Source organism: Brachionichthys hirsutus, chromosome 12, assembly GCF_040956055.1.
Source record: "Brachionichthys hirsutus isolate HB-005 chromosome 12, CSIRO-AGI_Bhir_v1, whole genome shotgun sequence".
Classification (NCBI taxonomy): Eukaryota; Metazoa; Chordata; class Actinopteri; order Lophiiformes; family Brachionichthyidae; genus Brachionichthys; species Brachionichthys hirsutus.
In genome coordinates, this window is record NC_090908.1 from 7,269,679 (window position 1) to 7,296,063 (window position 26,385).

At 40.7% G+C, this 26,385-nt stretch overlaps 2 protein-coding genes across 2 annotated transcripts; both read right to left on the reverse strand.

The window, feature by feature from the left end:
• Positions 1–394: 394 nt before the first annotated feature.
• On the reverse strand, positions 395–11,613 carry znf654 (zinc finger protein 654). Its single transcript, XM_068746229.1, has 12 exons — positions 11,488–11,613; positions 9,420–9,565; positions 8,890–8,971; positions 8,499–8,634; positions 7,421–7,623; positions 7,194–7,330; positions 6,832–6,973; positions 5,630–5,914; positions 3,935–5,107; positions 2,952–3,739; positions 1,737–2,815; positions 395–1,634 (listed from the first exon to the last, which is right to left on the reverse strand). The coding sequence occupies exons 1-12, from the start codon at positions 11,611–11,613 to the stop codon at positions 1,630–1,632; spliced, it is 4,302 nt and encodes a 1,433-aa protein (XP_068602330.1). The 3' UTR covers positions 395–1,629.
• A 5,379-nt stretch (positions 11,614–16,992) lies between these two features.
• On the reverse strand, positions 16,993–18,189 carry htr1fa (5-hydroxytryptamine (serotonin) receptor 1Fa). The gene has a single exon (XM_068746267.1). The coding sequence runs from the start codon at positions 18,187–18,189 to the stop codon at positions 16,993–16,995; it is 1,197 nt and encodes a 398-aa protein (XP_068602368.1).
• Between the last annotated feature and the right edge of the window lie 8,196 nt (positions 18,190–26,385).

Sequence of the window (26,385 nt, forward strand, 5' to 3'; positions counted from 1 at the left end):
ATTTGCTTTGGCGTTATGCAGTGCCAAAACATATGGCTAGCATGGTCTAAAACTGGGATGCTTTTTCAGCATGATACTGGAAATCTGGTCTGGACTCCCGTTTCAACTCATAGCACACATGAAAACTGTCTTGGGAAGTCATTAAACTCATCTAAAACGTGCGTTGTGGAGTTTTAACAGTGGAATGCACTTTTTAATCCGTTCAGTGACAAGTGTACTGTTGACTTTAGTGCACTGAACTGTGTGGAAGTAAAACAAACCAGAATTATGGGCTGTTTTATCAGGACAATATGATGCAAAAACCTTTCTAATCAAGCAAATCTAATGTATTCATTCTATTTACCTCTTAACAATGAAGCATTATGTTCATAAATATGCAATGCCAAATAAAATATGTCTGTCTGCTGCCTCTTTTTCTGTATTCTCTCATTTCATGCAACATTTATGATGAAAGCAGAAACACTAAAGTGGAAACTGCAGCAGCCAATACATAACAGCATGGAACTTCATTTGTTTAATCATTTAATTTTATTATGAAAAATAGATAAGCATTACTGTTACAAATCCAATCTATTAACATTTTTACATATAAATAAACATGGGCATGGGTCCGTAAAAACACGACATTAAAAAGCGTTCACAGAGAACTGGTTCTGTATGACACTCGAATGTTAACTTGTGGATTAATACTGTCATTAAGTCTCACCACTAATACTGATTAATTAATAAACCTGTCCAGAAAAAAAGCTGGAGAAAGTCAAACTCATTTTCATAATCCGATTAGAAGAGTGGTAGTTAAGAGGGTAGTTAATGAATGCAGCACAGATACCTTCAGAACGGCAGCCCACACATACTCAGTGTGGGGAAGATGAAAGGGGACACATCCACCTCTTATCGACTGAGACTTGGCCTATAATTGACCAGGAATTCCTTGTAAAACTGATTTTAAATTTCAGTGGAATTTTCCTGGCAAAGTGGTTAAATAAAAAAACCCAGATGGGTTGGCAGTATATAAATGGATGACTGAAACTTGTGCACACTTTAAAGTTATCTCACATTCCAATTTGGATGTCTTAAACTATACTTGTGTTTTTAATACAAATATTTCCCATCAGAGACATTAGTATGTCTAATTATTGTATATCACAATAATAATGGGGAAAAAAAACAATTCAGGATCCTTTTACCAGACTGGTAAAGGCTTTAACACATAACAGGTCAATGTGAAGCATACAAAAATAAATATATGTCACCATGGAAGGGAAATATTCCCCGACATGATTTTGTTGGAAGCAGTCCACTCAGTTTTTGTCAAGTATCATGAATATTTTCACTTTTGATCACAAACAAAATTGTTTATTATAACCAGCATTATTTTTTTAAGTACCGTAACTTACAAATATACAACATAACAGTAGATGCATGTTTTTCACTGGACAAATTAAAGTGATGGAGTTTCAGTTGTCTATTATTGCTTCAAACAAGTTCAATTAAATTAGGAGACAAAATATTTTTGACAAGCTGCTTAAATAAGAAACAGAGTGCTAAGAAAAGGTTCCAGTGTTCATTTCCCTGTCCTGAACCAGGTGGCAGAGAAAAACGGTCACTCCGGCTCCTCTTCAGCTACAACTAACCTTAAAAAAAAAAAAAAAAGAGTAGAGAGATTATCCAGAAGTTCAGTGCGGACAGAAATGGTACGGTGTAGTTCACTAGTGAATTAAACCACTGGTACTTACTTTCATCATCGGAGTCGAAGCCGAAGAGCGCCGAGCAGGTGTTCAGGGTTTGGTGTTTCTGTAGTTCTCCTGAGCTGCTAAAGGAGGAAAGACACTTGTCACAGCGAGACCTAATCTTGTGCTCAGGTTCTTCGGTTTTTGTCTGTTGCTCCTTTTCCTTATAGCTCGAGTAAGCATTCTTCTTTGGAACATCCCCGTCAGTAGATCTTCTCTTGCGCATCGACAGCACAGACTCATTCAGGTAGGCGGAGGGAGGCGGCCGGATGAAGGGCGCTTTGACGAAAGTTGCATAGGAGGGATCCTCGGGTCGGAAGGTATTGTGATCGGTGATGTGACGTTCTCCCAGTTTATGATGGACTCCCTCAGACAATGTAGACAAATCCTCAAGCGCCCGGGCGTTCAAAGGGTCCGAGACAGAGGGCAGCTTTTTTTGACTGTCCTTCCTTGAAGCTGCTAATGCAGGACGAGTTTTGGAAGTGGAACTCCATCCCTGTGATATTTGGCTTTTTGTCTCCAGCTCATGTCCGTTAACGACGGCTTTGCCATCGTCTGTTCTCTCTGAACAATGACCAGCTTCAGATTGGTCTGGGCTATTCGTTTCACAAGGCTGCTCTCCAGCTTTTATTTCAAATGAATCCCCAAGACGGGAGGCCTCAACGCGATCGTTTGTTGAACGACACTGGTCTTCAGATGAAGTTACATTAGTAGCTTCAGTGTGAACGGCTCTCTGCTCCTTTTTGTTGTTCAGCCACATCTCCTCAACCTTCAGCTTCTTCTTCCAAGGAGCTTCAGTAGTTTGCTTACTCTGCCTGCTGGCTCTCGACTCGAGCTCGTCTCGTTGAGGTGCCGGGATGTAATGTCTCCATTCATGGTCATAGAGACATTGGAGGCTGGAGAATTGCTTGCCACAGTCTGTGAATGGGCACTGAGGTCTGAAGGGCCGGTGGGCATTGACATGGTCTTTCAGCTCCTGCTGTGTCGCGAAGCGTCCGTTACACTCCAGGTTGTAGCAGAAGTGCTGGAGCGTCGTGTCGTGGCGCTTCATGTGATCCTTATAATGCTGGAGAAACTGCATCTGCCTGTTGGAGGGAAGCAGCCAGCACAATGAGCACCCCATAATACAATTCACTTGAAGCATCACAACGAGCGTGACAGGATAAAGTAATAACGAGTTATTTCACCCAGTCAAATTAAAGATATGGAAATGCAGCTTACCTGCCGCATAGAGTGCACTTGCGTTTGGCCCAAATAAAAGTCTTCTCCAGCACTTTATCATCTTCCAAGTGGCATTTGATAGCGTGCTTTGTTAGGGTGGTGTTGATCTTCAAGAACACTCTATCGCAGGACTCAGAGGGGCACAAGTGATACGTGGCGGCCTCAGCGTGGCCATTCTCTGCTGCCGCCGTCGCACTTCCCTCTCCGCCTCCCTTGTTCGTAACCACTGAAGAGTCTCTCACCATCACCAGGCCCTCTTTAATGACTACCTGCTCATCTCTGAAGTCTAGCCCCTTGAATATTTTCACTTTAGGGTTCTTGTGCTTGCTGTGAAACACAGACATCTTTTTGATGAGTGTGCGGAGGTTCCTAATGATTCGATTTTCTCTCTCAATGTTTAGCACTCTCTTTTTCTTCTGGGGTTTCTGATGAGTTTGCTCCCTGGAAATTGAAATGGCATTCTCATCCTGACGCTCGCTCTTATTGTCCCCGTGATCTGCTTGCCCGTTAGCAGCTTGCACATCCACAGTGCCCAGCTCCTCGTCAGGGGGTTTCTGCTTGCCCATTTCTTCAATGTGGTTCAGAATGTGCTTTTTGGCCACAGAAAGCTCTTTAAAGCGTGTTCCACAGAGTATACATTTGAGTTTCCCACACCTCAAATGTGAGAGAGCATGCCTCATAACATTCAAGCCTTTGTAGTCTTTGCGGCACAAGCGGCAGTGGTGCATCAGGTGGGCATATTGTTGAGTACGGAGGGCTTTGTCCTTCCACGTTCTTTTGCCCGTCACCTGAGGAACGGACAGCAACCCATTAGCTCAGCAGAAAATCAAGCAAAAATAAACAAACCTTTTTCTTGTTTAGATTCTTCAAAGCAAACTATATCTAATGCATCCTATAACCTTTGAAATAAAGCTGGTTAAACATGGGTCTGGTCATTTTTAACATTCCAAAACTTCCAGGGAGGGAAACTACAAACAACTGACCTCTGCGTTTGACACTTCTGTTTCCACTGGAGGCTCTTGGTCTCCGTCACCATTCCGCACATCTGAGGCTGTGGACTCAGGAGGCTGCTGCGTCTCCCCGCCAGGCATGGTAAGACAGTAGCAGTGAAACAGTTCTACTGGACACTCCAATAAGTCTATAAGGGGACCATCGAACTCAGGGTCACCGGCAACAGCCGGAGCAGGCTCACCAGGAGGGCCTTCCCAAATCTGGGATTGAGAGTCCTCTCGGGAATCTGCAGCAACTTCCCCACCACAAGCCACATCCCTATGTTCAAGTTCTTTCTCCTTCTCATGATCCTCAACATTTTCCCCATCTTCTTTAAGCTCATTTTCTAAGTGAGGCATATCAGTGTCTTGTTCCCCTCGGTCAGTAGTCACGTGTGCAAGCAGGCCCTCCATCCGTTGCTGCGTTTGTTTAAGTTCATTCTCCAGGTGAGGCATATCTGCCTCATTTAACTCCTCCTCTGAAAGGAGAACTTCATTATCGGGGTAGGAGAGTTCCAGCCTCACTAAGGGCTTCCGTCCCCGTTTCAACCCTTTTACTTTTACCTTTTCTTTAACAGCTGGCAGCTGCTCCAGCCTCGGAAGACCCTGCAACCATCTTTTCTTCATACCTTTTCTTTTCAAAATTTGGCTCTTGACACATCGAGACAAATATTCTCTCTTACGGTTGAGGGGGAGTTTCCCTGAAACAGAGTTTTCCGTGTTAGCGTGATTGCGTCTTAGTGAGTAAACAGGCTTAGTCCCTAAAGGGGCCGATGTCAGATTGTATCTGAAGTCTGGATCATCACCCAGGTCCGTCTCATCATCAGACTTTGTTTGCTTTCGCCTTCGTAAGCGTCTTTTCCATCTTCTTCTCTTCAACAGACCATCATCTGATTGGGAGACACACTTCTCTGTCTCCACAAACTCTGTCTGTACTTCAGGAAGGTGTTGGTTTGCAGATGTCGCTTCAGTGCTCTTGCAGGAATTGAAGCCATGAGTGCAATTATTTACTAACAGTTCTTCACAGTCTTCCTTTTCCTCTTCATCCTTCATCTCGATCAGAACAGCAGCCTTCATGACTTTGTCAGTCATCAGCTCCAAGCATCGGGTCCTGAGGGTCAGAAGGTTCCAAAACTCCGGATCAAAGCACAGGCGCTCTTTTAGCATCTGGGAAAGGAACAGGTTCAAACATTTACTGAAATGGTTTCAGAGAAAAATAATTACCGGTAAGCTGCTCGATAAGTGCAGACTTGAATCCAAGAGAAAATCTCCAAACTAAAGATCAGAGGTCATTGAAGATGCCCAATGAACACTTAAGTTTTGAAGGACGTTTGTGTGGAAGAATGAGGCATAATCACACCCGAGCATGAAGCTAGTTTGTCAATACAGGAGGCGTCTCAAAGCTGGTATTAACATCAAAGGCTTTAGTATGAAGTATTAAATACATGTAAGTGTGTTCAATCATTTTTCCGTGTCATTCTAGTTTGTTACACATAATATATGGACATCGAAGGTTTGGTTTCTCTTGCACGTGTGGGTTTGCATGATTTGTTACTGACATTTGGGGAACATTTCATGCCAGTAGCACCTTTAGAAATATATTCACTGAGAAAAATGGTGACGTGTTCAACACTTGATGTTACCAGCTGCGTATCATTGTGATATATTCCCCTTATCACCCATGCCAACCTGCAGAATATGGAAGCGAACGCTGGTCCGCACAGGGCTGTCATTTGGATGCGGTTCCTGGTCGGGGTGCATGTAGAGCAAGCAGACGGTCCGGTAAGCTTCCAGGCTGCGCTCCTGGCAGAAAACCATCAGAGCACAGGCGCGACAGATCTCCAGGTCACGAGGCAGCAGGAAGGCGATAGTCTTGCAGACCAGAGAACGGGTCACAGTGTCAGCCTGTACGTTGCACAGTTGCAGGGCCCTGGCACAAAGCTCCATGCAGACATGGACTCCCTCAGACCCCAACTGTGCAAAAAAAAACAAGCACACAAGTCATCAAAACATGGTAAAATAGTGAATGGGAGAATCTAATGTTTTGTTCATGTTGGCATCACATTTACATAATATATAATTTATATGTGGTCACGAGCAGATTAGAATCTTATTTGGGGTAAATATCTCAACAGCATAGTATATATTGTGATTCCTTCCTTTAGTTTGATACAAGCTTGACAAAGTCTTTGGGTTTACTGAGCCAACATGAAGTACTCGCATACAGCAAGAACACTACATGTTAACTGTAGTTAATTATATCAATAAAATAAATATAACCAATTAAATTAATGTTAGTGTGTCAGTGCCCACATTCAACTTAAAAAAAAAGACCGAACGCTCATGTCAAGTCCACAGCCCAGCTGAATCACCAATTTATTTTCTGAGGGAAAAAAATATTTTAATATTCTCAAACTGACCTTTTCAGGTCAAAATATTGCAGTTATTTAACAGTTCAATAAATGTAAAATATGTTTGGCCACAACATACCGGTAGTAGCCCCTTGAGTGATTTGAGTTTGACACCCCTGACCTAAAGCCTTATTGGACAACAGGCACCACAAATGTAAGCTGAGCTTGGGCTCCGTGCAGAAGCAGCACAGAGTAGCAGGAGGCAAGAGACTTCAAGCACATCTCAACAGAACCACAGAGTTACTGTGCGGGTAAACACGAAAAATGTTTGCTGTTCTGTACATTATCATGGCAGTAATTTTTCTCAGCCACGAAAAAAAAAGAAAAATAGGCTGAACCCAATTCCTTGCAAAGGAGCCCATATTATAATAACCAGCATTAATGCTCAAACACTGAGCCTCTGACAGATTTTTTTGGTGTAATGGTATGATTTAAGATATTTATCCTGACAAGACAAGAAAAATGTGTTTTCAGTCACACCTCTGCAGTGACCAGCTTGATGAAGGGGAAAATGGCTCGGACATTTGTGGCAGACGAAGCCAACTGTAAGCACTCAGCCAAGAAGCCTTCTCTGGAGGGATGGGCCCTGAGATGCAATCTGCTCCAGACGAACACGAGGTCCCTGCAGTCGGCAACAGATGACCAGTCAAACATTATTCTGCACGTCGATTAGGGAAGTAAATGTTATTGCTGTCATGTTGGTAAACAAATAGGGGCTCAGATTTAAATAATAAAATAAAATACATCCTGACAACACCTCCTCTTACTACAAATTTCATCATACATATTAAACACTGAAAGTAACTGTGTGTAAATGTATCACGTTTGGAGGTCAGTCTTACCAAATATAGTACATGTCTCCATTGTGTAGCTGCTGAGTGAGGAAAGCTTTACACAGCGACAGCAGGAGCTCGTCTTTTTCGACACTCTCTGTGTTGCAGATGATCTCCACTGCTTTACGGCCATCTATCTCTGCCATCTGAGGGAGAATACATAAAGCAGCACACTCAAAATGCAGCACAATTAATCACAGGTACCAAAAATACACATTTAACCCTTCGTCTCTCACCTCCCTGTGAAGGTGTTCATGTAGCGAGGCCTTGTAAAGGCAGGTCAGGTAGGCCTGATGGAAGTACAGATGCTTTCCGGCCTCACAGTTCTCCAGACAACATTTAGACAGAGCCTGTGCTTCTTGAGTTCTTTCGCAAGCTTGCAGATAACGAACCCGGAGCTCGAAGAACACCGGCAACTCTGATCTTAAGTAGTCCTCGACTGCATGAGAGGGGATGACAAGTGAGTTTACATGATAAGAGGGGATTTATATACAAGTGTTGCCATAGTATAATGCAACACTAACAGTAAATCACTGTATTTATGTATGTGTTTCATGTATTTTAAAATATTAGGTCTGCTATTTGGGAACATTAAGTAAGCATTTTGTTTGCTAATGATCAATATATTTTCAGAAGAAAGTTTCACTGGATAGAATCCGATTTTTCAATGGACATTTTACAAAATTCTACAGCCACGCTCAATACTTCAAAACTTCATAATCCTCAAACTCCCAGTCTAAATAAACATCAAAACATTATGTAGCCATCTTTTCGTTCAGTTTAAACATAGTGTTTCTGCACAGCTAAATCAAGTTTAGGGTGCATTCATAGTTATGGTCCAGAAGTCTGATCAAAGATGCATGTTTTTATCACTTACTGCTCTTAAAATGAAGATTAACGATGGCATGTAGAATCCTGTTTAGTCCTACTCCCAGGCCTTCAAATACTGATTCAGACTAAGTGACCAAGCCAAAGCAGCAGTACTCAGAATCCTCAGAATGAGACAAAAAAGTCAACTATCTTTTTCCAAAGTTGTTTATTCCACCTTAAACAGGTGGAATAATTTTTATAACAACAATAATACTTTCGGCTCAAATGTATTAGACTCTAATGTTTAAGTTGTTAAGAAAGTGCACAACATATTATAAATAGATTAATATTATTAACTTGACAGAAGCAGATGAGCTCCATTTGACACTGATAACAATCTACACGTGAAAGACACACAGAAGAATCCTGAACACAACCCGTGTGTGAACAATGCAGTATTCTGAGTCTGTCTGCCCTTCCTGTTAGATGTGGTCATTAATTTACCCCGTTTCAGTGGCAGGTCTGCCTCTTTCAGGATTCCTTGCAGCACTAGATTCTCCCATGGGCCTCCAGTTTTGATGATCTGCTTCACGTGCTGAAGGTAGCCGTTTCTGTGCCGTAGGAGCCGAGAATGGCACTCCTAGAGTTGGAAAAAACAGGTTCATTAAATGTTTCTTTAAGAACACACATCTTGACAATGACTTTTACATGTTCTTTCATAACGGCCGACTAAACGCACGCAGAGAATTCCTTTCCATCTTTTGGATAAGACCCAAAATCAAATCACCTGTTCAGCACTCACAGCTACCTAACAGCAGGTACAGGATATGGCTATTATGAAAGTGTGTTGTGTCAATAAGAGATGTAAGAATTGAGAGAGTGGGTCTTTTGTTACCTGAAAGGATTCAAGGATGTCTTTTAAAGGTTTTTCAACAAATTCTTCTTTGCTAAAAAACAGCATCAGCTCAAAGAAGCTCCTGAAAGACAACGACAAGAGTATTAGCTTGCCAAAAGAAATATCCTCCTCAACATGAACGTATCTTTACCAGTGAACCGACCCTTAAAATCATTGCAGTTTCATTCCATACACGTAGGTACTGTCGACAAATAGACGGAAACTAGCCACTAGGGAGCCACTTGGAAAAGGTTTTTCAACAGAAATATGCAGCTACGGTAACAATTTGCTATAGCAGTGAGACAATGTACATAGAAACGCCAGTTCCACCAGTCACCCTAGCAACTAAAAGCCTGTAATGTTCAATGTGTCATGTGTTTCATTGGTGGACTGAGTCTGACTCTGTTTTGAACACCGACATACTCCCTCCATATTCTCCTGGTTCTGAACTTAAACTGATGCATTATGACCGATGGTGTCAGTCAGGGTGAGAAGTACTGTTCATCATTTCAAAGCAACGTGCGACTCACAAGGCCAGACTGCTGAGGACATAGTGAACGTGTTGACAGTCATCAGGGAAGGCAACAGTTGCTTTAGTGAAGCTGCAGAGTGCCGTCCACAGCACCTTCAGCTGAGGGAGAGGAACCTGCCAGTGGCCCGTGTACTCCTCAACTAACTGTGCGAGATGAACACAGACACAGAATTTTATCATTATTAGAATTATTAGTTACCTTCACAATATTCTTTTTCATTTTACCTGTTAAACATTTGATTTAAAACATTGACACTTGTTGGTAAACACAGCTTGATAATGAGGATCGCTCGGGGTGAGTTTTTTTTTTTTTAACTGAGGCAAGACAAGGCAAGTTTATTTGCAGAGCACTTTTCAACAACAGGGTGATTCAAACTGAGACAAATGAAGAGTTTAAAACTGTCTTTGATGGTACTGAAACTTCTATTACATTTAATCCAGTCACGATAACCCTTTTTCAAAAAAAGGTTACACTGTGTAAAACACAAAATAAAGTAACAATTTTCTAATCATTTGAAACCCATACATAAAAGAAATTAGCACACAGACAACTTCAAATGTTGAAAAAGATACAGTATCATTTTCAAAAACAGTAAAATGTCATTCAGAATTTGATGTCGCCAACACATTTCAAAAGCGTTAACCACTGGGTTGCATTGGCTCTTTTTTGAACAATCTGTGTTTGGAAACTACGGAGAAACAACTGTTGTCATTTTGAAAGTTCTTTCTTTCACGATTTAGCTGAAATCCTGTCAAGAATTCAGCTTTGAGAGGTCAGGGTCTCCCTTTGTTGTATTTTACGTCTCATTATTCTCCAAACATGTTCAATGGCTGACAAATCCGAAGTGCGGGCAGGCCGGTCTTTTAATATGAAGCAGCATGTTGTAATACGTGCAAAATGTGGCGTTGCATTCTTTTGCCGAAATAACTAAGGCCTTCCCTCATAAAGACGTGATCATTCACAATTGTGCCGGCTACTCGTGTAGTGTGTGCCAAGACAGCCCTGTAACGTTACGGACTCTGGCTTTTGAACTGTGCACTGATAACAAGCCAGATGGTGCCTCTCCTCTTTAGCCCACAGCATCCATGATTTCCAAAAATAATTTTATTTTGTGTTCTTGTGAGAACAATTTTTTTTCCACTTTGTATTAAATTGGTCATTAAATGGGTCCAGTCCAAGTGAAGGCACCAGCATTTCTGGAATTGGATTGTATATAGTTTCCTCTCTATATAGTAGATTTAATTTGTGAATTATACAACAATCCATGTTCACAGGCAATTACTTTTCAAACTGTCCCCGCGTCTGTTATGTGAAGAATTCATAACATTATTCACACTGAGAAACATTATTCTTAAACTGTGGCACTATTGCTAGCATAGTCTTGAGCTGAACGCCTCATTATTGCTTCAGAAAGACTGACTAAAGTGTATGTAAGTCTTAAGTTAGCTGTAGCTAACAGCAGTGGTAACAAGGAGTTCTCAAGAAGCATGACAACGCAAAGTACAAAAGGTAAGATGGAATCACTACTTACTAATCACACAAGGTTGGTATCAGAGTAATTACAGACTGTAATGCGCGTACAATTGTGTTATAAAGTCAGTTCACCCACAAGCGTTCTGAACTCGATCAACTCATACATGATCGCAACCAAATGTTCTATTAAGATGTAACTTGGTATTCGTATTTGATAATTGACCATGTAACGTTGTGGGTTTTACAATATAACTAATTGAAAGTTTCGCAAAACACAGCCCTTCAGAAGATCGATGTCATCGTCGCACCATTAGCTTAGCCTAACTCCAGCTGTCAAGCTAAGCAAGACCAAATGTCAGGCAGGCGTCTTTAAAAACACGGTGGCATGACGTTATCTGGAGAGAACAGCGTCCCAACATTTGATGATTAAGAACAGTTTAAGTTGTATTCATGGTGAGCTATGTCACCGTATTCGACACAATACGTAAATAAAGCGATTTGAAATGTGCAAGCTAACGTTAGCTAACACTGCTAACTATGTTAGCAATAAACATATACCAACAATGTAGCGCATCTAAAGAATTTGACGTACCTCACAAAATTCGGAGCAATAACTTTTGCTCCTAAGAGATGACTCGTTGTTGCAATGTCTTTCACACAGTGCGTCCAGGGCGACATCAAGCCCGTCTGTATCCAAATCACTCTCGCTGTCCGCCATACTGTCTGCTGTATCTAGCGCATAGCCAGATGCCAGGTCTGTTAAATACCATCCTCCTCCCACTATGAATTTCTTATGCAACGAAACATTACGAACCTGGCAACCAATAGAATAGAGTTACTAATAAAGTTTTTTTAATTATTTACCATCCACGACAAACAATAGTTTCATTGTAATGCCTTTAAAGGTTAAACTCACGATGGAATACTTTTTAAAATACGGTTGGAAGAATCACATTGAAAAGATCAAGCATTATTAATTACAGCATGATTTTATTGTATTATTATTTTTTACCTTCATTTAGCCAGGAAAATAAGCCATTGAGGTTAAGAACCTCTTTTTTAATTTTTAATTTTAGGCAGCAGCAGATACAAAAAACACATATTAAAAGGTTACACAGTTAAAACACAAGCAATTACAAATAGTAAAAATAAGTAAATAGTAAACATATATAATATGTTCAAAACAGACTATAAAAAAACAAGTGCATGTTGTGGAATCAGCCTCAAAAAATCTTAATTGAGATTTAAAAGTGCTCATTGGAATTAGATTAGTGTCTTTCTGCAACCTGTTCCATGCAAAAGAAGCAGAATGGACAAAAGCCTTTTTACAGATCCTTGGGTGGCCAAAGCAGGCCATCCCACCCACAGTTGTGTGTCGACACTTTACAATGAGTAATAATCCTGAGAGCTGAATGGTAAACAGTGTCAATCATATGAAGACATTGAGCAGATGATGCCACTGACCTGCGGTGAAACATACAACCTTCATCCTCTACTTTGTCTATTTTCAAAAATATATAAGGTTATTCATTCATTCAACCCTTAATTCAGTCACTCATTCATTTTGGCCATTACAGTCCTTCAAATTGGACATCAAGTTTGATAAATCTAGAGTCTAGCAAAGGTTCACATCATAGTTTACACGTTACAGCAAGGACCCTGATTTGATGAAATTCTGTTCCAATTTAAATAAGAATTTAGCTTTTATCAGCTAAGACTGAATGAGATTCGAAACTCAAAACTCATGTATTCTTTCAATGTGTCATGTATGTATGGCATTATAATGAAAATGCTTGTAAAAATATTTGTTGGGGATAAGATGGGAGTCTCAGATCCTACAGACCATTGCACACATTTTGTTTCATTGTTTTAGTATTGGATGGATGGTTTATCTGGAGGACTATGTAGAGACAAAAAAGGGTCTGCATTTGACATTACAATTACCAAACATAAGCCCAAGTGATTATTTCATAATTATTATTTTCCTGTGAAATGCATGTATGACAGCTTCTTTTCAGGTGGAAATATTACATAGCCCACAAAAAGAATCAAAAATAATAATAATAGTAACATCTCTGAAGATTTTCAGTTATCCAGTTCATGGTAGATCTGTGTTGAATTAAATAGACTGAACTGCTAGGAAACGCTTGAAGATGCTTTGCCTCTAATCCAAGAAGCTTTTTCTGTTATGATTTATCGTGAAAAGCAAAAATTAAGAATCAACTGGACTTGACATCCAGACACAAACAGAGTATTGTAGTGTCTGCTGTCCAGTGCATGAAGAATGCAGTGACCTGTACATTGGGAAGACCAAACAACTGCTCTACAAGCGTATCTCTCAACACAGGAGCGACGACTCCTCAGGACAAGACTCAGCAGTGCACCTGCACCTGAAAGACACAGGGCACTCCTTTGAGGACAGTAATGTCCGGGTTTTAGCCAGGGAAGAGCAATGGTTTGAGAGAAGAGTTAAATAAGCCAATTTGTCAAACTGGAGAAACTATCTCAGAACAGAGGAGGAGGATGAAGACACCATCTATCAGCCACATACTGTAACGTTGGCATAATTTATAAAGCAGGAGATGAGGATTTCTTTCAAAGGATTCATTCCAGCACCAAGCTAAACATAACAATCATAAAGGCTGACTGTTTCTGGCCAAAACCCACAACGAACACTCTGCACAGTCGGATTCCTTCTCTCTGAGTCTAACGCAGGGGTGTCAAACGCATTTTCTCAGAGGGCCACATCAGCATTATGGTTGCCCTGAAAGGGCCAGTTGTAACCGTAACACTGTGTAAATGTAACTAAATGTAATGTAATGTAGAATAAATGTAACGTACCAGTACTCCTTAACATGCTGCTAAATAACTGTATTTATTAATTATTACTTATTACTCCGACATACTTAATCATCCCTTAATCCTTAATCTCTTCCAGTCATTTAGAACTGAAGAAGCCTCTTGAATGAGAGGTGAAATGTCTTCAATCAAACTCGAACAAATGGCCAAGTCCAGTTGATTCTTCGCTTTTGCTCTTCGTGACCTGGATGACTGAGAACCTACACAGACATGTTGCAATGGTGTCACATTTGCAAATAAACCAAAACAAATAATATTAAAATGTTGACTGAGTAGCAGTATTATATGAAAAAGGGTAGAAATTCGAGTTGAGTATTTTCTTTATTTCTTAAGAAAATGCATGGATGTAAAAATATACAGGACTTTATACCCCATGGCTGCAAATGACTGCACGTTATCCAATACAGTTCACTTACCATTGTCCATGTACTTCCATTCCATGGCACTGTGTTAAATATCTGTGTGCTCGCTTTGATATACTGCTGTAACATTCAAATTTCCCAGATTGGGATGAAAAAATTAAATATCTTATACACATGCATCAGGTATTTGACAGAAGATCATAAACCACAACCTTTCTGGATAAAATCTGGAACATTTTTTTTTTTTATTCTTTCTTGGTGAAATTAATAATCACCTATGATGACCATTTTCACATTGGTTATATGGTTATTATTATTATTATTAATAATACTAACAACATTACAGTTCTCTAAAATTGGTGTGATTTGAAAAGCATCGTCATAAGAAGTGAGGTCCCCGTACACAGAAGCCATGTGCCTTGAAGTTGCTTACAGTGTGTCAGGAGGGCTTTATTTACCCCTAAGAATGTCAGCAATTCTTCTGAGGCCGGTCAGCCACAGGCATTCCTTTCTCCTCATCATGCTGAGAGAGAAAGAGAAAAGGCTTTGCCTCATTTGTGCCTGATGCCTGTGCTGACAGTCCCTGGGGAGTGTTCATACACATATGCTGCAGTTGTTTATATGCTTAATTATGGAAACAGATTTTGTAACAGATGTCTGCTTAATGGGTTTGTCTATGCATTTCACAAGCAGCATACACGGACACAGACCCTCTTCCATTATAGTTGTATTTTCAAACTCTATGAAAACCTTTAAAACAAATTGCACATTTTAGTTTGGGCCATAATGAGTGGTGCAAGAGCAAAACACTTGCCAGCCGCTGCTGAGATACATGCTATTCCTGGCAGTGGTAACTCAGTTGTTTGTTCCAAGGAAAAAGGCTGTAGCAGGAATCATGAGTGGGGTGCAGTTTTCTTCCGCATTGCTTGTGGCACCATTTGATCGTTTGGTTTTCCTGCACGACATGAAGAATGGATGGCTTGTATACAATTTGTCTTAAGGGAAGCTCCTGACTGGCAGGTGAAAATGTAGCAGGTTGAAATATTACATGTATCTAAGGAAGCGAAGGAAGTACTTGGCTATTTGCTCACGTCCACAAATAAATATGTCTTTGTCATGACGAACAACCTATGAGATAGGGATGACTCGCACATCATTGCATACTTTTGTTTTTCCATTTTACGAACCCTTATTTGTTTGATTTACGAGACCAATAAACAGCACTATTTTCCCAAACTTGTAAATGTATTTGTTGCAGCAATGATGTAGTTATATTACAACCAATTGGGAAGTTTGAAATCCTTATATTAGCCACAAGAGGGCGCAATCACATCAATCTATTCAGTCTGTTTTCAACAGTCAGTGAATTAAGATATTTGGCTTCAATTAAGTTACATGTCATTTTTTGTTATTTCCTTATACCAGTCCCATTATGAACATACAGCATATACTGTCTGTTCTCATATCAATCAGCAAACCATTACTCAGAAATGTATCTTTAAACTGGAAAAGAACAGGGGAAACAAAATCTTATGTAGACTGTTTATTATTGAGACAGTGAGAGACAAAAAAAGAAACAGTATACAAATACTGTTCATACTGTAAGAGATGTATGTATGTATGTATCTATGGAAATGTATGACATAACTTGAATTATCTCTCTGGCATACGTACACCCTCACACTTGACTCATCCACAATATTTCCATCAACATTTGGAGGCAGTAAAGAAATAGTAGCTCTATTCCTTGTACTTGAGTGGGATTAATGTAATAAGGGTTAGGGTTCTCCACCAGCGGTTCTCACATTCATTACAACCTAATGGCTATGGTGTTGGAGAGTGATGGGAAGGGGTGTTTAATGTCTCCAGGAGAGATAGAAAGGGATAAATAAGTAAATGAATAAGTCAGGAAAGGGTTGAAAGGAAAATTAACGCTCGTGCAAAAGCATAATTTAAAGTGGCAGTGTTGGCAGACCCTGTAACCCCAACATCTTTAACTTTCTCCAAAGGTTAATTATTTTGCAGTGAAAGTTGCAATAAGAGCCATTTTACATTGGTCCCCGATATTTTTGAAAACTGAATGTGTTATAAATGATATGATTTGGTCCTTGACGGTATTACGTCTTCACAATGAAGGTGTTGTTTGCCGTTAATTTCAAATATTCAAAATGTGACATGATTAATTTCTATGAAAGACTTGTTGAAAGAATCAAGCCAGTATCAGCAGCTGAAAAGAAGCACATGTTATTTCATATTTGATGGAATATTTTGCTTGGCTGACTATATATCACATTAAACAACCATTTCTGTTGACGAGCACTCCAGTCAATCAGCTGTCATGTCATGACCGAAGAGAGTCACAACATGGTATACTGTGGTATGTTACACATTTCAGTCAGCAGCTTGGACGGTAAAGCAGGGCGGTTATTAGGTGGAAGGGACATAATGGTCAGCTATTTCAAGACCTATATAAGTGGGGCTGATCACTTTTACGCAGAACTCAGACCTCAAAAAGGTCAAAGATGAGTCATTTAAAAAAAAAAACCCCAACATGTCAATGTCCCAAAATAACACACCAAATAACATCAAGGAAATCTCAGGCTGTTCTATAAATAGCAGGACTTGGATGGGTTAGGATATGGAACTTTGCTGCAAAGCTCATTTCTGAGCTGGCGCCATTTATGCTGTTGGAGTGTCTGATGAAGTGTCTGGAAATGGGTGTCAACCCTAGTCCTCTTGAGATGATTCTCTCTGAGGCACATTGAGTCAGCAGTCATTCAGAGTTCTCTCAAAAGCCTCCAGTTTGCCCCCCTCTTGGGTGCATGTGTATAGCATGTGTGCTAGTATATGGGTATGATAGTGCTTCATTGCAAACATCAGAGGTAATGGCTGCACCTAACAATTCTTTGGAAAGCTTTTTTGAAGTCTTCGTTAAAGATGGTGTAGATGAGAGGGTTGATCAGCGAGTTGAGGTAACCCAACCACGTCAGGAAGTCACACATCTCCACCGAAATACTACAAGAACTGCACGTGTTGACGATGACCTCCTTGACAAAGAATGGCAACCAACAGATCACAAAGGCGCCTATTATCAACCCCAGTGTGGATGCCGCTTTGCGTTCCCGTGAGCCCGAGATGCGTGGTCCTTGGTAAAACTGGCTCCGACGTGACTCACTGCGTGACTCATGCCTGTGTGACCTGCACTGGGAAGCCTTTACCGACACACGGGCCCGTTCACGTGGAGTTTCATCAGTCGATGGTTCAGAAGTGGATTTTTCTAGTGGGCTTACGGGCTCTGGGCTGCGAGGTCCCCCATCAATATCGCCATCTCCTGCAGGGTAGGATGAGGGAATCATGCTCCCATTGGTCATACATGAGTAACGGCTAGCCCGGCTGGCCTCCCTGCGCATGTAGAGGGTTTGAGCAGCCCGATAGATCTTATAGTAGAGGATGAGGATGAGCAGTAGGGGTATGTAAAACGCCCCAAGGGTGGAGTACAATGTGAAAGCCATGTGATGGTGGATGATCATGCACTGATCTTCCTGCTCGGCATATTTGTTGTATTGTCGCCACAGTAGAGGAGGAAGTGAGATGAGGATGGATAATAGCCACACCACCGCCACCATCGCCCCTGCCCTGGCCCCCGTGCGTTTACGAGAGTACTCCACGGCATCAGTAATTGCCCTATAACGGTCGATGGCAATTGTGGCAAGGTGTAGGATGGAGCACGTACAACAAGTGAGATCCACACTTAACCAGATGGTGCACACAACCTCACCCATAACCCAGGTCTCTTTTTGGATGTACATGATACCGAAGGGCATCACCAGCACAGCCACCAGCAGATCGGTCACTGCCAATGAGCAGATGAGGTAGTTGGCTGGGTGGTGCAGCTTGCGGGTGACTGCGATGGCTGTGATCACCAGGCAGTTGAAGAACGTCGTCAGGATCGCCACTACTGAGAGGGTCACTGTGAGCAGGATCTTACTGGGAGGGAGCTTAGTGGTCTCCAGTGAGTCATTACCACTGCAACTCGTGCCAAACACCCCTTCAGTGCAATTGGGGAAATCCATTCTGAAAGAGAGGTGTGCATCAGACATGAAGAGAGCTGAGGGAAATTGTGTTTTTCCAAAATGCCTTTTCGGATAAAGGCAGTGAATTAAGGTTAGTTATTTTGTTTACTATTTGCTTTTATTGAATTGGTGAGACAATATAAAAAAGTCCTTTGTGCAGAAATTGCACAAGGAACTTTTCAATCAATTTCAATGTCAATGTTTTAATCAATTTCAATTCTTCCATAAAGCATGTGGATGGATACAAGCAGACAAAAATTTCGTTTGAATTGTGCTTTGAAATATGATACATGTACAGGACTGTGTTCAAGGTCTTGTCCACACAGGTATGACAAAAGGTGGACAGGATGTTAAAGAAAAAAAAAAAAGTAGGAAGCCTACCTGTCTAAGCTGGACTGTGATGCATCCAGTAGGCTCAGTGTGTAGCAGACGTTTCGGTTCGACCTGTCCTGCCGGCCAGCTCTGCCATCACATCACCTCTGTCACTTATCGGCACCTGGGGAAGAGAAAGGAAACTGAACAAAAGAGAAAAATATATATAAAAGAGTGTGAAGGAGGGAGAGAGAGAGAGAGAGAGGGAGAGGAGAGTGAGTTGGAAGATTGAAAAGATTTACTTTAAAGAAATAGTGCACAGTCAAGGACAAGAACACTGACAGCAGTAAAAATCTCTGCTAATAAAAAGATAGATTTTTCAAAAGCTAAAGTTTTCACTCGCGTTTGAGAGGGCCAAGAATCAGGGTCGGTTCTCTGACGTGGTTACTAATGTGATTAGCTTGAACCCTTTATTTTTTACATGACCACTTAAATGTTGCTTCACGGGATTATCTGACTGCAAGATTAACATATTATTGCTCACCATTTTTAATAATTGGCATTAATGCAGCATATTTACACTGAACTAATGTAGCATCAGATAGAATATTATTTGTTGGTCCCTTTAATCCAAACATGTATTGTTTGTATGGGGATTGTAGGGATACTGGGCATATTTTAATTGACCAGCATCCCTCATGATCAAAGTAAAGCATGCAGGTATGACTGTCATTGCAGCTCTCCTTCACTCTCCGCATTGCTCAGTATCCTGAAGACATGAGTGGGAACTGTTGCTATAGAAACACAAGAACTACAGTACTTTTACTTAATGCGGTGATGGAGCAGAAGCAGCCAAACTCTGACTGTCGGGCATCGACTGAAATCGTTGGATTCCCAGTCTGTTTTGGGAGTAGGTGGACGGGTCAGTGTGGCGCTAAGGTCACGTGACAACTGAATCAGATGAGCGGATTCAGTCCAGTAATGCATGGCAAAATGCCTGCTGATATAATTCACTATAAAAAAACTGTTGCGAGAAAAGCAGTCAGGCGTTATATAGAGACAAAAGCAGCAACCAACCCTACATGGAGCATCACAGTCACCTTTTACAGGGGTTCTAAAACCACAAAGCTATATGAAATTGTAACATCATCATATTTATACATTTAAGTATATCAAAAATGTATGCAGCAGCACATATGATGAGTAGTCTCCACTACTTCATTCATCAGGTAGACATTGGCTATAAAATGTACGGAGTGAGTCACTTCTGTATTTATAGTGTAGCATGTTTATAAAGGACGCCGCCTGACGAATAGAAGAACTAAGTGCATTCATATGTTTTGTTTCTGAAGCAACAAATTACGTTTGCTCTGTATTTTACAGGCAATTAGCAGGGCTAAATCTCCCAATTCCATCCTCAAAGAGCAAGTTCTGACCAGCTAGTCAATGTTTTCAAATGGATTTTCCTTCCTAAATTGTAGTTCTTTCGAGCATGCTAATAAAACACTTCACAGACTCTTCCTGACTCAGTTCATGAGTCAGGAAATGCCAAAGCTTTCACAGCTATTCCTGAACAAATTGCTTTCCTTCTGTGAATTGGAACAGAGTTTCTAGATACCTGTGATGTGAGACTTTAGAGACAGTAAAATTACTTTCCTCTTTGTTACGATGCAATTACACACGCCGTCCCATTTACCCTTGAATGTATTTAGAAGTAAACCCGACAGTACTTAATATGCAGATTACTTTTTTGCAGAGAGATGGATGATAATTAATGTTGCATTTCAATTGTGCTCTGTCACTGCACAGATGTACTTTCAGCTGTGTCTCTGAAAATACTTACTTCTTCGGTGTTTCAGTGCACAAATGCTCATTTCGATTTACGGAACAGTGGGATGTGATTTTGTGTTTGCATGTGGACAGTGTACTTTAACAGTGGTCATTATGTGCGACAAAGAAATAATCCGCTTTTGTCTTGAAATGTCCTAAAATACAGGCTTTCTGTTCAAGGCCATCCGAGGATAAGCTCCAGCAAGCCTCAGTGAATCTGCTCTCTGCTTATTCAGAACACAACCCAGTGCACTCGCGTGAAGTCAGTGAGCATGGAGAAGAATTTCATTCACTGACTGATAACCATATTGTTTTAAAATTATACAGTTTAAAATGTTCACGCTTTTCATGGCACTGTTCTCTTTCAGTAATTACCAACCCATTATGGAGCGTGTGGTAACAGATAAGCACCAGCACACTCAGTCATTTTTAATAAGCTCCATGATCAGCAAGTTTTGTGGATTTATTTGGAAGATCATTTTTATGGGATGATGCTGATACTCAACAGATTCAGGTTGTGATTAAATAAATAAAAAAGGAGGTTTCCAAAACAAACATGAAAAAATGCAAGACAAAAAGTCCCTGCCGTTCCGAGATATAAATACAGAGATTAATTCGGCTTGTCTCGCTCACAACTCAAACACATGCAGATGCGAACACGCCCTTGGACCAACTCATCTCCACACAGAGTCTCCACTCACACCTCTCTCCGTCTCCCTTCTCCTTTCAAGAACCGCGAAGATGCATCTGTCACACGCAGAATTAATCTCAGAAAACGCAAACCATTTGGCCGCAGCAAGGACACCGAGCTGCCAAGTGCTACTGTGAAGGAGGAAAGTTGTGAAATGTTGATAGTGTGACTGGCAGTTCTGGAAAGATGCTAAATTTATGACAAACTGTAACACCATGAGAAGATACAGCAACTCTCATTCACTTGATGATCCATCGGTCTGTGTTATCAGCTGCTATATTTATCTCATCTGGTGATGGACGCAAATGATTTTCAATAATGACTTGGACCTTAGTTGCATGTTTTTAGTGGTGGGGGGAAGCTGGAGACCCCCTGAGCGAACCAACGCAGACATGGGGAGAACATGCAAACTCCTCACAGAAATGCCCCAACTTAGATTTGAACATGTGACCTTCTTGCTGTGAGGCAACAGTGCTTACCAACCGTCCACTAACCGTGCTGCCTCTAAATGTATTTCTGTGGAATGGAATGATTTAATAAGCAAATAAGGCTGAAATTATAGCCCACCTTATCAGCACTAAACATTTCCTTAACATTCTAATTATTTTTTCCCCTCTCCTTTCTAGGCTTTTTAATTTTAATTGTCAATTTAAAGAGGACAACACTAACAAGAAAAGCAGCGTTATCAAGGACCCATTAGCAGGAAAACTGGGACAGCAACTTGAGAATAAATACAATATATCTGCTATAATTGCTACAGGCAATTAGCAGGGCTAAATCTCCTCAAAGACCAAGTTTTGACCATTTTTAGTGACTGACACTTACATCCCTGCATTTTACAAAGGGGTGACATCCTTCCCATCACACTGAGTGGCCTGAGCACTGTTATATCAACTTTGCTGCCATCACTATTTTCACTCATTGACCTGTGTCCTCGTTTCAAGCTTCACTAGATCACATCATGCATGTCACAGCTGGGGTTTCACTGGACACCCACCAATCAGCCCCCACAACCTGCTTCATGCAGATAGAAGTATTAGCTGCTAAGACGCCCTTCTGAAGGCTTGACATGATGGAACTAGTGCAAACACTTCCCAAATTAAAATGTGCAGAAGTGCAGTGTGATATTTTTGTGTATGTTGGTGCTAGGCTTTACGGCGATTCTAACAATGAGCAAACTACAAACAAGTGCAGTTAAAATAGGCTAAATATTAGCTAGCTCAAGAGAACAAAAGGCCATTTCATCAACAACAAATCATTATTCATGCATTAACTCATTAACTGCCATTGATGTCTAAAGACGTTCATCTAAATCCAAACATTCACTGCCAATTGGGTTTAAAATTGAATTCTGCCTCTCTTCAACAGCCGATAACTCCACACAGAAAGACACACACCCATTCACATTCACACTCACATGTACGGACAATTTTGGAGTTACCACGTAAGTTGCGTGTTTTTTGTGGCGGGGGGGAAGCTGGAAGCTATTCTGGGTGAAAACCCATCTTCCCACCAAGTGTCATGGAAATCATTTTAGCAGCTTTTACATAGTCCTGCTGACAAACCCACCAACAAATGGATAAAATGGAGTTTATGTTAGAAAACTCTCTCTAAAGCTTTAATTATCAGCATAATGCATTAAAGCATCTGTAAGTCTGAAAAATATCTCTTGAAGCTCCTGTGCAGTTGTTGTGTATCTGCACCAACGCTCAACCTCAGACGTGATTGATTTCTTTTTTAAATGGAAGGTCCCTGGAATTCAACGCAGCACAGAGATGAACTTCAATCATCTGCAGTTTTGTGCAGAGGTTGATCTACACTTACATCAGATCAGCTTCAGCGTAAAGGATTACATTAAATTAGGTTGAAATTACTAATTATTTTGCACGAAAATGTTCAAGGCACTCTTTACATTACATGAACATTATGAATGACCTCCTTCTGAAGCGTTACGGTATGTGATAATACAGTTTATGTGCATCACCTGTGATCAAATGATGCCAAAGGTTTGCTGCAGTCAGATCATGTGTGAGAATGGAATAGAAGGGGATACAAAGGAAATTTACAGAGGATAATGGATGCGTAAAGGGGAAATTGGTGAGACATATTATTTTGAGCTCATTTTACAAAAGACATGAATGTTGCCAGTAAATATAAATTGTTAAAAAATCACCTGCCAAAAGTAGGAAACTTGACAAAGCAGGTTTTCAAAGAGCTGATGTGAAAATGTCAAATATGATGGCAGAATTGAGCATCGCTGTCAGATGGGCAATACTATAGCTGAGTTGCACAGCAGTAACATAGGAATGAATGAAAAGGCTTTTATTAAACAGCAAAGAGGAGTGTTTTTAGTGTCTACTGTCCAATCATCATCTGTCAAAGAAAAATCTGAACAACATGACTGTTTTCTAAGGGTTTGTAGGACTTCCCCTGACGCTACGTAACAATACCAGTTTCAACATCATTTCCATCTCATATGTGCAGCATTCGCTTTAAAACTCTTTAGCGATCACTTTTAAGTACCGGTAACTGCAACTCATACTTTGGGCAATTTTGTCAGTCAGTACAAATACTGCAGCATGTGGTACTGCAAATAGATGATGTGGAGGAAAGAAAAACCTCATTCTCTGTAATTATAGGAAAAGGCATCCGCTCCGACTTTTATCTGCTGAGCAGTGAATTAGAGCAATTTTCCTACCCCTGCATATATTTGGATCCACCATCAACAAGTAATGCAACTCTAACAACACATGTCAAAATGTGTTCAAATTTAATGGGCTTATTAATATTAATGGGAATGTCACAGACAACTTCTCTCAGAAGAGTTTATGGAGCCATTCCATTTTGAAGGATTGAGTCCATTAGAAAGCTGCATGGCTGCTGCTACGCTTGATTTACTCTCTTAGTTTGAGGTGTAACAAAGCACAACGTCATGAAAATGCTGATTCACTGCTCATCTTGATTAAACCAATTAATAATAATAATAATACCATCACTTCTGGCAAAAGATATACATGTATGAGTTTCTTTCAGTCAAAACAATCACAACATATATAAATCTTACCAGCTAATACTACTGTTCTGTAATCTCCACATGTCATCATTTGGGAGATGGCGACTGTGTGGGGAGGCGCTGCATGTAAAATTGCCTCTCTCCATCACTGACCGTCCCGATAACACGACTGTCCAGTTCCACGAATAATCGCAGCGTCTTCGTCAGAATCAACACAGTTACTATGGGAAACAGTTGTGCATAGATGGACTTCAATATAGGCATGCTGCCAGGTATAATTCAGATGAATGGACCTATTTGAAAGTAGACTTTGTCAGCACGAATGAACAAACATAGGATCTTCCTCAATGGACATATTACACAACAAAATACATTCATTTATGATTTATCATGTTTAATACCATCAGTTCATAACAGAGTTTATTAAATAATTTGATTTATTGTTATGGTAACAGGATCTTTCCTGCATTTGCTACCCTTAAACAATACAGGGTGCATTTAAACAGTATCTTCGCTAAACAGGATTAAGTCCTTTCAAGAAAGAAAATAACTAATCCAGATATTAGATATGGGCGTGATAGGAGGTAATACATTAATGTGGGAGTAGTGGAATCCTTAATATTACTAATATTACTATTATCCCTCACATAATTAGGGTTAAATGTCCCTTTACAGGCGCAGTGGTAAGCACTGTTGCCTCACAGCGAGATGGTCGCAGGTTCGTCTCCGGCTTGTGGCCATTCTGTGAGGAGTTTGCATGTTCTCCCCGTGTCTGCGTGGGTTCTCTCCGGGTTCTCCGGCTTCCTCCCACCTCCAAAGACATGCAGCCTAGGCTGATTGGTGACACTAAATTGCCCGTAGGTGTGAGTGTGTGTGTGTGTGGCTTGTTGTCTGTCTCTGTGTTGCCCTGCGATGGACTGGCGACTTGTCCAGGGTGTCCCCTGCCTCTCGCCCATTGACTGCTGGGATTGGCTCCAGCTTGGCCCGTGACCCGATAGCGGAATAAGCGGTTAGAAAATGAAATGAGATGAAATGAAATAAATGTCCCTTTACATAGAGGATGTATTTAAATATTTAAGAGAGTGGGTGTGTAAAGCTATTAGGGTCAATAATAATGCTGTGAGACTGAAAAGGTACTGTCTTCATTAATTAAAAATACTCCTGGAGTAGGACCTGGATTAGAAAACCCTGAATAAAACATCAACAGCCAAACATTGCAGATGAGCAAATTGTTTGTCTCTCTCACAAAATGACACGGCCCCATAAAAACTCTAAACTGGATCATATCCACGTACATTTAGTTTTGAAGTCAAAGTGAGTAAAATACATTTACAAAGAATCCTGGCAGTATTTTATTTACGTGTGGCTGAGAGGGAACGCATCCTTCTTCTTTTTAACCCCTCCCCATCCCCACGTGGCAGAGAGCCCACAGGGGTAAAGGATGGTTTAGTCCAGTCTGTAGCAAATGTTTATCTCCCTGATGCTAAAATATCCATAAGCGAACTGAGTTGTGTGTCAACTGCTGAATCCATGGCGCTGTCCGTGGTGCTGAAGTAGTGGACAGCTTCGGAAAATCATTCATTACTTTGATTCCCAGCGTTTTGCCTTGGAACACCGACACACTTATCTACAGATTTTGAAGGGGACACATTGATGAATGTCTGAACATTTTGTGTTTCTAGTCGAGCCTATTTGTTAACATTTTAGCACATCCACAGCAAGGAGGTCCCAGCTGTTTTGGCTGTCTGTAGTACAGACACCAATCATTGGGATTCCTCTGATACTCAGGAAGTCTGGCCATGAAGGATAAAATCGCTTCATGCACACACACACATACAAACATTTGCCAAATTTAAGCATAATTAGCAACTCACATTTAATTAACACCTCATGCATATAGGTTCTCAAATCAGCATGAACTAATATCCCACAATGCCCAACTATTTGTGTTATCTTGTAATGAGGTTGCCTTTGTGGAAGGAAAAAAAACGCTGTTCTATGGAGATGTAATGTTTATGACCTCACAAAGAGAAAGTGAATTCAGATGTTCCTTTGAATTAATAAGGTTGTTTCACAGTGAACTGTGACACCTTAGATGTGCGGTCATCATCGTAAGCATAAACAGGAGGTATTACAGGTGCATTTGGAAATGCACTGTTTCAGTTGTTTGGCATAGAGCAAGGTTATACTGACTGAAGTCACAACCTCATTCTGGTAAGAAACATTTTAATTAAAGGGATACAGGAAAATGTACAACTGCAAGATAAGAGCTGGGCAATAAAAAATGAAAATAAGCACTTTCTTGGCACACAGTCTGCATTTGATTGTTCTTCTTGGTCCATGTGCGTGA